The sequence below is a fragment of the Galeopterus variegatus genome, unplaced genomic scaffold, assembly GCF_000696425.1.
Source record: "Galeopterus variegatus unplaced genomic scaffold, G_variegatus-3.0.2 Scaffold61, whole genome shotgun sequence".
In the NCBI taxonomy this organism is placed as follows: Eukaryota; Metazoa; Chordata; class Mammalia; order Dermoptera; family Cynocephalidae; genus Galeopterus; species Galeopterus variegatus.
Genome location: NW_007726172.1, coordinates 417,716 through 429,282, shown reverse-complemented (window position 1 = coordinate 429,282; position 11,567 = coordinate 417,716). Strand labels below are relative to the sequence as shown.

General features: G+C 35.9%; 1 protein-coding gene across 1 annotated transcript in view; it reads right to left on the bottom strand.

Moving 5' to 3' along the window:
* Positions 1-6,753: 6,753 nt before the first annotated feature.
* Positions 6,754-11,567, bottom strand: part of PKIA (protein kinase (cAMP-dependent, catalytic) inhibitor alpha) — an 85,513-nt gene continuing 80,699 nt past the window's right edge. Inside the window, exons 3-4 of the mRNA XM_008576267.1 lie at positions 10,283-10,460; positions 6,754-6,952 (exon numbers count right to left, since the gene is read on the bottom strand). Coding sequence (XP_008574489.1) covers positions 6,873-6,952; positions 10,283-10,433 — 231 coding nt within the window. The 5' untranslated portion in view covers positions 10,434-10,460 and the 3' untranslated portion in view covers positions 6,754-6,872. The remainder of the gene's footprint in view (positions 6,953-10,282; positions 10,461-11,567) is intronic.

Genomic DNA, 11,567 nt, shown 5'->3' with positions numbered 1-11,567 from the left:
CCTTGTCTTTGTATGAAGACTTTTCAAAAAAGTCTCATCAAAAACCCAGAAATAATTGAAAAGGATTCCAATGTTTCCTCTCTTTAAGAATATTAAAGATTTAGTTCAGAACCCACGAAGAGGCTCTTTTTTTCACCTTCCCAACTCTTTCATTCTGTCTTTTTACTGAAGCTTCTTTCTTGTCATACCTCCCAAACTTTTTTTAGAAACCCCAGTTTTATTGTTTTTCCAATTCTCCTTTTGATTCTTAGCTCTCAATTATGCAGTTAACTTAAACATGCTAGTTAAAATAAATTCTTTTTGTCCATTCCTATCGTTACCTGGTTTATCCCCAACAAAGAACATTGATTCTTCATGTAGAAATCTTCTTTTTCTTCTTATGACCCTAAACTGTGCATCTATTCTCCCAATTCTGTGTTTAAGAAGCCTGGGAATCAGCTGAGCAAAAAGTCAATTCTCATTAGAGAGTGGAATTAAAGAAAAATTCCTTGCAAGGAGGGATGGAGTGGTGATGGGGGGAAGCTGTGAATCTGATGGAAAAAAAACTATGGTTCCCATCGTGTATTTCAGTTTTTATTGGTCTACTGGACTTTGCAGTCTTTTTAAAGTTTCACTCCTTACTGCAGCTGATGAAGTGACTTAAACTTAGTAAATGCTCAATAGTTATTTCCTAAACAAATTTTATGATTCACTGGATTTTATTTAGGAACATCTCAGAAGGCAGGTTCTGTTTAAGTTGTCACTCCTCAGCTGTAGCTATTTCTACATAACTTTTTGCCTTTAATTGGTTATATATTGTTTTATGATTTCCAAGGAACATGCGGTATAAAACAAAACTTAGAAATTCAACAGGACAGTCATAAGAGTTACACCATCCAACTCAAGTGCTACGTAAAATTGAATAATGATAGCCAAAGTGCAAACGTGTGTTCTCTTAGGATTAACCTGTATCATTATGGTGGCCAGTCTTATTTCTTAGTTGCAAAGTCAAAAAGTACACAGTACTTCTTCAGTCCTGCTAGATTTCCAATGTTAACTTGATTACCAGTGTTTTCTAAAAGATACAGTTTTCAGGAAAAATAAATTTAAGGTTCTACACATATACAAGGAGTCTTCATAATTTCCTGGAAGATTCTTTTCATCCTATTTTTCCACAAACTTTTTGAGGTACCCTTAAATATCAGTGTTTTGTGCTTCCTTTCTTAAGTATATAAAAATGTATTCTTTAATTCCTGTCTATTAATCCCACCTCATTTTTTTCCTATGAATTTCTGCCCTTAAAGTTTATCATATTCTTATCTTTTTTTTTTTTTTCCTTTTTGTCTTTTTTTACTGACCGGTAATGGGATCGCAACCCTCGGTGTCGCGCCCATACTGGGGACCGGCAACAGGATCGCAACCCTCGGTGTTGCGTCCACACCGCTCTCAGCCAGTGAGCGGGAACCGGTCTCCACTTGGGATCCGAACCCTCAGCGGGAGCGCCGCCGCGCTCCCAAGCGGTGCACTCTCCAGTGCGCCACTGGGCCAGCCCCATATTCTTATCTTAACTCCCATTTTTATCTAGGCTACTAGAGAAATGGGTTGCAGTGATGGAATGTTAAATTTTAAGATGTTTTTGAGAAATCTATTTTCCACTATTCAATAGGTCATGATGATGGGGAGTTACTTCTGGGCTGGAAGAGATGAGATCCACCATGGTAAGTGTGGTGGTTGATGGCTTGGATGTAGAAGTTGTTGTTTGGAAAGAGGAATTAAGAACAGGAATAAAAATCAAATTCTAGGAAAACATAATATTTTGTGGGGAGGTAGAGAAGGAAGAAATAGGGAGGAGAGTGAGGAATTGTCAGAGGAAAAGGAACAGTAAATAAATAACTAAATAAAAATACCTGGAGTGGGGGGAAAGAAGGAAAGCAAATGAAGCATTTAAAAAGAGATTTCATGGTAAATTGGGTGAAATGTCAATGGATAAACTAATAAGACATATAAACTCTCCATTATATTTGGCAGTTGGGGTTGATTTGTTTTGTTTAGGTCTAATTCAGAGAAGTACAGTGAGACTGGGATTTTGCTTGCATGTGCCTGTTGTTGAGAGAAACTAGTGACATTGCTGGCAGTCATCCCAGAGTGTAATAGAACACAGAAATGTGCAGCATCACAAGATAATCTTGCCCATCTCTGGATGGCTAGGCTCTGGGTTAGTACTCAAATGTGTGGCAACTAACCCTATGAAGAAAGGAGCACTGCGGGATCTGAAGATGTAGCAAACAAACATTATGGGGAGATTGTGGACGTAGAATAAGGACATATCTATATATTATGGAAGGTGCTATTGTAGAGAGAAAATTGACTTCTTCTTGGGGAATGTGACTCCATCCTAAAGAAGACTTTATTTTGCAGCTATAACTTGTCACAGTAATATCAATTAAAATTATAAAAAAAAGCATTACATTTGATTTTAGGTGAAATTTGAGTCCTCTGAAACATCATAACTTTTTGATTTCCACATCGGCCAAGGCTTCAGTGACAATTACTAGGAGTCCAGGAGCCACTGAAGACATCATTGGTAATAAGAAAAATTTAACTGGAAGTCAAATTGCAAAAGGATAGGAGATGAGGCGAACCATGAAAACAGAGAACATAGATTACTATTTTGAGAAGCATACACAGTGAAGGAAAAAGAAACTTGAAAACTTGAGCACATTTGTGAAAAAGAGTAGTCAGTGAAAAGGATAATTAATTGACCTCCTGTTAAGCTCAGAAGAAAATTGCTTAAAAACGTCAATTAAAGAACCTGAGAAACAGAGGAGAAATGTTAACAGTGGATTCCAGACTAGGAGGAAGGTTGCTAAGGAAATATCCATCTTGATATGATCAGAAAGGTAATGTGGTGCAAATTATAAAGTTAGTGGGTTATAGTCAGATAACTTTGCTTTGAGATAACTTTATTTTGAGATGGCCAGGATCCCAAACCCCACATCCTGAACAAGGCGGATGCAAAGAATATACAAGGAGAAGAGACATTAGAGCCCCTAAACTTGTTTCACTGGCCAGCACTTTGTCCCAATCCCTATGTAGTGTTTTATCCCTGTGACCTGAGTAGGATGACCTTAAATATTTACATCCTCTTTTGCTCCTTCAGCTTGAGACCTTGCCTGGGCTCAGGCTGAATGCTGTTTGATGCCTGCTTTCTTCTGAGTCCCACCTTGGTCTCTCTTGGTCTTTACTTCCTGTGAATGATAAAAAATATGAAGAAAAAAGCAACACCAAGATGATAGAAGTTAATCTCTCTTTGCTCCTCTACCCCAAAATGTTATCCTTAACACAGTGTAACCATGGGTATCTCTAAGGACTGCATTTTGTTGCTGACTCATTTGAAAGTCTTTCAGTAGAGTGGGCAGGGTGAGTGCATCGGGAAGCCTTCGACTTCTTCTAGATCAGTGGTTCTTGTGGGGTAGGAGTAGGGGTGGGAGGGGAAAAAGCTATCAGAGTCATGCACAGTTGTTTCAATGGAAAGAGAGTGTTTGTGTATGGATGTATCTATGTGTGTGTGGGTAGAGAGTGGGTGTTGTAAAAACTTTCAGGGGATTCTGATAAACATCTATCTTTCTCCTGATTGAAAATCTCCTCCCTGGAGATGAGCAAGTCTTGTAGGTGTGATATTGGGGTTTAACATCTAGAACGTTGGATGGTTCTGGTAGATGACAAAGTCCATGAAGTGGGCTGCGAGAGTGGAATGGAGGTGAAAATTATTGGAATAAAGGCCAGGAAAGAGCGAAGCTGGAGAACTGGGCACATCCGCCGCAGGATGACTGAGGCTTGGGATTTCTCCTTTATCACCAGTAGCACTTTCTCTAGTACCAAGTATATTATGTGTGTTCAATAAAGACTCTTAATAGACTTTGTACATTTCAGAAAAATGTATTACTTTTAATATCAATTATGTGAGCATGCAACATTGCTAAATACAAAAGTCATACAAGCTCACAAATGACTTCAGAGACTGCCACTATTTTAATTAAAGAACAATTGAGGGCCTATTAAGACATCATAAATCACAGATCCTTTCCTGTTTTCACTTGATGACTATACATTTCTCACTACTACTACAGGTTTCACTCAGAAGCTTTGCTGCCCAGCAGTTACATTTTGTTATTCATTTTTATTTCTCTGAAAAGAAATAGCAATATCATTCATCTTCTACAATGGTGTTTTGTCTTCATGTCTGAGTAAGACTCAGGTGTAGGACATTTACAGGGGCTGTTCTGGGGACACAGCCTAAAAATTGGAGGCTACAATGTCTGTTACCTATTGGAAAAACATTTCTATGAATTTATGATAACAATATGTTGGCATAGGATGCTTACAACTAATAAAAGGTGAATTTGACAAGTTCACTGTTGTTGCAAAAGAGTCAAAAAATCAACATCTTCATGTTTCTAACTAATTAAACAAAATGAGTAGAATGGAACATAAAAAATCTGAATGATGCTAAGCTTACAGACCACATGCCAGAAAAATTTCTTCTGGGAAGTACACCCCCCCCCATGTAATAATTAAATTTTTTTTTAAAGTATACTTTCTATGATCTTGTCACATCTGTATAATTACCCATCTGGGTAACCTTGAAAAAGGCAATTCCCCTTTCTGGGACTCAGTTTCCTTCTCTAAAATATAAGGGCTGAACAAGTCCATCTCTAAAAGTTCCCTTACAAATAAACATGCTCTGTAATTGGCTTTAATTTTATGGCATGTGGAGTAGAAAGTTTTTTGGAGACAGACAAACATGGGTTCAAAACTGAATTTCATTACTTATTAGCTTTTTAAGTTTGCAAAATTTATACCTTACCAGGTGCTAATTTCCTAATCTATGAAATGGGATAAAGATTCCATTCTAATTGAATTGTTTGAAGATTAAATGGGAGAACATATGCCAAGTGATTAGCATAGGTATAATTGCTTAACAGGGATCAAAGACCTATTATCAAATTAATGCCTTGGTTTCTTACCCTTTTCTTCTTTCCTTAAAAATTCAGATCCATGTGCATTATTGACTTGCAAATAAAATATATTAAAATGAAATCTGGAAGATACTTTGAATTTTTGCTAAGCAAAATTTATAGGATGCAGACATTTTGGAAAGTTGATTTTTATCTTCCCAGTTTGAGAATGCCAATGGGTTTAAATATAGCAAAGTAGCAGTAAGAGGTCAAACTAAATCAAAAGCTCCATATGACTTGCAATTTAGCACTATTTATATATTCAAAAACAAGCATGGCATCACATGCATTAATAATAGTACATCACATAGGAATATAAACCCTCCACATATACTCAGCACAGGTTCTAAACTTTACAAAATCACATGAAATAAGTTTATAATTACACAACTTTAAGGAAGAGAACTTCAGATTCACAAGAAAGCTATGAGGATAGTACATGAGGATACTGAAAACTGATTATATGGGTTGGAAGCTTTAAACATATTATTAGAGATTGTCTAAAATAGCCCCACGAACCTCTTTTCATACTTGTGAGTCTAAATAGATGGGTTTGTTTGAATTTTAACCGGACATTTTGGACACTGATGGGTTGGATAGAAGGAAGTACTCTAAAATTTTATCTTTCTTCTTTCTGTTCTTGGAAAGTCTTATATTGTTAACATTTTTTCTAGTAATATCTTATTGATATTGATTGTCTTATCCCGGGCAGTTGAAAAGTGCTATAAAGGGAGATGTGAGCAGACTTTTCTTTCATCTGCATGTAACTACAGAGAAGGGCTGAATCCCTGGCATAGCCACATAGATCACCAGTTGAAACGCTGCTCTCTGCTTCACCTGGAACTGTATCTAAGTCCTCAAGGACAGTTAAGGAGGCTCTTTATTGTAAAGGGACCTCCTGTTGTCTGCTATTTGTACAGTAATTCATGAACCTTTGGCATATTACTGGTTCCTTACTTATTACCACCATTAAATGATTTTATAATACTGACCAGAGGGATTCGCAGCTCACAGAAATTTTCCATACAAGAACCATGATGTCGAAACACAGCAGAGGCCAACGACAGCATTAATGAGGATCTGTTAGCTTCTAATGATGATAATTATATCAGAATGCAATTCACACCAATTATTAGTAAAAGTTTACAAACATTAAAAAGTGCATAATAACATTTGAATCTCATAGGGCTGAAAAAAGACATGAAAAACACAACACGAGCACTTCACTTTTGTGATTGGTGTCCACAGGATTGCAAGATCACTTTCTACATCTTTTTCAGCCTGGTGGAAATAAGTTACCCTCCAAATTTAAATAGTATCATACAGCATTGTGAGAAATTTGATTCCATTGAATAACATATATCCAGTTCTTAGTATTGTCTTGGATTTTCTTTCCTACCTTTCCAATTCTTCAAAATTCTCATAATTAAAAATAAAAATATTAGTTGGGAGAAGTTTTCTACTTGTAAATAAAACAAAATTTGACAGATTGAATTTAGGTCTGTGCAGACACCCAACATACTGAATTCAGGTAATATTCACATTAATGGATATTTTCAAATGCCTGGATAACAAAGCTAAGGAGTCTTGATGAATCTGTTAGACTTAATCAATTCCCCCAACAAACAATGATTAAGGGGAAAGATTAGGTTTTAAAAAAGTGTGTTCTATCCTGTGTACACCATCACACTATGGAAAATATTGAACAAAACTTTAAAAAATGGAAAACTTAAAAAAAAATCTTTCAACGCAGGTTCCTGTAATGCAGCACAGCCATTTTCTTTTTCCCCTTTTCACTCATGGAAACAAATGCATTCCAGCCATGTCTGGAGATTTGAGACATTGTCAGGTGTTGCTGAAGGTCAAAGTGGGGTGTTAGCTTTCAGATTTTGCTGCTTCCCCCTGGGCTTCCCCACTTTGTTCTGTGGAATTTCGCTGTGCATCTTCTTCACCTTCTGTAAGAGAAAATGAAAAAGAGGATAAAGGCAAAATAAAAACTATTGCTTATATTTACCAATTCTCAATACATTATATTGGAAACTTCAGAAATACTCAAGAAGTCTGAAATTCTTAGAGACAGGTGGAGTCATCACCATCAAGAGAACAGCTTCAGTTTTTAAGGGCTGGCTAATTCTGTGAACTTGGGATGGCATGGCTCAAAAACAAAATAATATTTGATTTTTCACAGTGGTTAGTGATAAGCTATGCTTTTGATAAATAGCTAGCAAATTTCATGACCAGGACATGGCACTTAAGTATGGTTTCACAGGTTGCAGACATCAGAAGTACCTTTAAGCAGAAATCAGAAGTGGGGGCATGTTTACCTTTTTATGCCTGACTATCTTACTTAAAGAAATATTTTTAAATTACATTTTCCATTATTTATAGCACTTGATAATAACCCAGCTAATTTCTCAGAGGTTCTATTAGTTCACATTAAAAGCAATAGTGGAAGATGAAAAGACATTATGTCAGCTGGTCAGTCCCTTCTCAAATAGCTATAAGAGCCTCTGGCCTGCCCTTAGAGAACACATGCACAACTCCAATATAACCAACATCATAACTGCACCCTCAGCTGCAACCTTACTGAAACAGCAATCACTGAAACTGAACAATGCTTTCACTCCATATTAGGTCACTCTACATGAGGTCAAGCTGTAGGCAATCCTTGACTCAAAGATTCAAATATTTGCATGTGTTATTTGGTTACTAGGCAACCTATATGGCTTGGTGGACAAAATATTTTGGGGTGTTGCAATAATACAAATTATGTCAATATTTGCTAAAAGTCTGGTATCATAATGCATATGGATGGAAGTTAAGTGGGCTGGTCCATTCTTTGGACTATGTTGAAAGGCAGTTTCTCCTCTGCTCTTAGCAAGTGCACACACAGCACCTTGCTATACTCCAGTGGTATTAAGTCTTTAGGAAAATTAAAAGCAGTTCTTCTACATAAAAATCATATTCTGTTCTAAAGCAGTACCGAGTATGACCAGACATTATATTGCTTTCATACACTATGTTTATTATTAGCATAAGGAACAGGCTCCCAAGATGTGCAGGTGGCCTAAAACTGAGATGTGTAGATTAGCATGCAACAAGAACTTGATAAATAGGAGAAGCTCTTGGTAACCAAAGGAATGAAGTCAAATTAGGGCAGATGTCAGATTTAAGGATGAAAGTGACTACATAAATATAAGATGAGGAACTTGAGTCCCATGGGGCTTGGGACTATCTCGGTGTCTGGGGATACTTCTCAGTACTGAGCATTATGCTGCACAACACAGCTGTGTCTAAATAGATACTTGTTAAATCAAGGTAAATATGGGACAGCAATATTGTTGAGAATGAACTAAAATGGGAATGAAACACTCAGGAATTACAAAGAAAATCCTTCACTATTCTCAGTTAGTGATATTAAATTTGCCATTACACATTTGTCATTTTTTATATTTTAGACTTTCACATTGTAGTTATTATTTTTATTTATTTCTACTTAGAATAATAAGGTCAGTGCTGTATATACTTTGCCTAGTTTTGGATTTTATGATTTGAAGAGAAAGAAAATTTTGTAATAGCCTAAAGAATTATAATTGACCTGCAGAAATATTGAGAAAAGAAGACATTGTCAAGCATAAAGATACTTGAATTATTTTGAATTATTTAATTATAACATAATTAATATAAAATATAAAATAATTAAATTTATTAATTTAAAATACAAATTTGTTATTTAAATTATTGTGGTAATTTAATATGCTCTCTTGTATAAGAAAGGTTTTGAGGCTAACAATTCTCAATTTCAGGGAAAACAGAAAAGAAATTAAATTATACTATGAATAAAAATGTCCTAATATTAAGGGTGGCTAAAATTAATGCAGATAATTTTAAGTAGCATATTCACGTAAAAAATAAAAATATTAGCTCTTATGAAAGAAATTAGCAAATGTTCAAAGACTGCAGAAAAAATGCACTTATCCATCCCACGTCACCAAATTGGAATAATTCCCTATAGCCTTTCTCAGAGGTGTTTTGGGAAGTAACTACTGGTATCAATAATAGAGAAACAATAACAATAAAACCTAAAATATACATAGGTCTATATATTCCAAAGTGGTTATTTTAAAGGTTTATTATTAATCCGAAATTGAAAAGACCAATCTGTGACCTACTGATCTTTAGGCATTGACTAAAATGCTGTCCTTAAGTATTTAAAGGTAATGTTGAGTTGTTTCATTAACATAAACAATCATGCATCACTTGAGGGTGGGGATACATTTTGAGAAATGTGTCATTAGGAGATTTCATCAGAAATGTGTGTCATTAGGCAATGTCATCATTGTGCAAATATCACAGAGTGTACTTCCACAAACCTAGATGGTACAGCCTACTACACAGCTAGGCTATACGGTATAGCCTATTGCTCCTATGCAAGTAATGTGCTACAATGTGACCAGGGTTATGGTGTCACTAAGTGATAGGAAATTTTCAGCTCCATTTTAACCTTATGAGACCATCATCTTATATGCAGTCCATCACTGACCAAAACGTTGTTATGTGGCACATGACCTTATATACTCTGACTCAGTTTTCCAATAACCTGAAGGCTTTGCCGTAAAAACTCTAGTGGTGAAGACTTACCGAATGGTTGGTTGCAAGTCAGAAACCAAGTTAAGTGCTTTTCATGTACATAAAATTATGGTTCTTTAACCATGAATTCTTTTCACTTTTAAAGGTTATTTTTGCACTAAAAGACCCTTATACTTAAGATTTACTTATATAAGAGACTATTTCACTTTCATTCTCAATAAAATTGTTTCTGGAGACACTTTTTTCTGAAATGGTTCTTAAAATTAAGGTCCATCAGACTCACCTGTCAACCTTGTTAAATATCTATGTATTAAATGTTAGAGGTAGCCAGTAGTGTCAAGGGTAGGAGCTCCAACTTTGTTAAATATTCTACATAAGCAACTTCAGAGCTTTTATAGATATTAGGATTTTTAAAAAATCATGTGTTTTATTGATTGCATTAATCAAATCAGATTGAGGACTCTGTATTTGAGTGGGGACCCCTGTGAAGAGAAGTCATTGAGAACAGAGAGGGAGTGATTAAGGCATTAGACTTTTAACTAGACTTTTATCCTAGACTTTTATCTTGCCCTAGACTGTTTACAACTATTTTTATTAGGTTGCTTTCAAAGGTGGCTTTTCGTGCCTTAATCCTACTTAGTGAAATGCTGCAAATTATTCCATATTCATAGAGAGATGTGTGTCAAATGACTCACCTGTCTTGTTGATATCAAGACCTGCTAATTTCAAAGCTAATTCATTGCTGTTGCCACTTGCAGAGGAAACCAGGATATCATGTATTGCATTTCTTCTACCTGTTCTTCCTGAAGCAATAAAATCTGCATATGTAGTTTCCACATCAGTCATTGCTAACAAATATCCACATAGCAGGGACTACAGAGAGAGAAAAGTTAGTAGGTAAATATAATGGTAGTCAATGATAAACATCTAACAAATACACTTAATTAAACTACTGGCCTGTTACAACTGTGAAACAACTGTCTTGTTTACATGTCCACAAGCAAGTAGTGCTCTTTCTTAAGTATTTAGATCAAAGATCAGGGAACTCTTTCTGTACAAGGCCTAATAGTAAATATTTCGGCTTTGAGGGTCATGCAGTCTCTAGTCCATCTATTCAACTTTGCCCGTAGAGTTAAAAAACAGCCATAAGCAATATGTTAAAAAAAATGTAATAAACCAATTTTATTTACAAAACAGAGGGCCAGATTTGGCCTACATTCCTGCATTTGTTGATACATGGTCTAGATTATAAAATTCTCTTTCTGTAGCATCATTTTAGTCAGCCTTCAACTCCAGAGAGAATAACCTGAGGTCGGGTGGGGAGGGGGTGTCAAGTGGTATGGGTCCATCCTAGAGATAAGCAGTACACAAGTGCATTGTCTGTAGACAGTCTAAGAATATTCATGAAATTGACCAGATTTCAGGTTGCTTTTTATTATCACCACACACCAGCAATTCTAAACACAGTCGGTGATCAAATACTGCTCCCAGTCCAGGAGGACAGCTCCCTCTGCCCCCCTTGGCAAGTCACTGTTCGAAAGTATTAAAAACTCTCTTGACTGAATCTTTGAAATGAAATTTCAAAGGCATATAAACAATGATCTCTCAAAACTACCTCTTTCTAAAAAATCCTGAACTTGAACATTTCCTCCTCTGGCTATAGCCACATTAGTTTTTTCCTTTTCCACTTACACTTAATAAATGAATTCTTCACATTGGTCCTGTGTTTAATTCCTTTAACCTTTTTTTTATTTTAGTTTCCTCTAGGTCCAGTCCTATGTGAATCAAGTGCCCACCATTTTGTGCAGTGTCTTATTCACATCAGAAGTATCTTTGATTAATTGTCATCTTTGCCTTCCTACCTATGCATCACCACTGGGAAAACAGACAGTGCACTTTCTCTGATCTGTGGTTGAGTGTTACCAGAAAAAGTCACAAAACTGTGCCAATTGGCTCAACTAGAAATTCCAGCTCTATTAT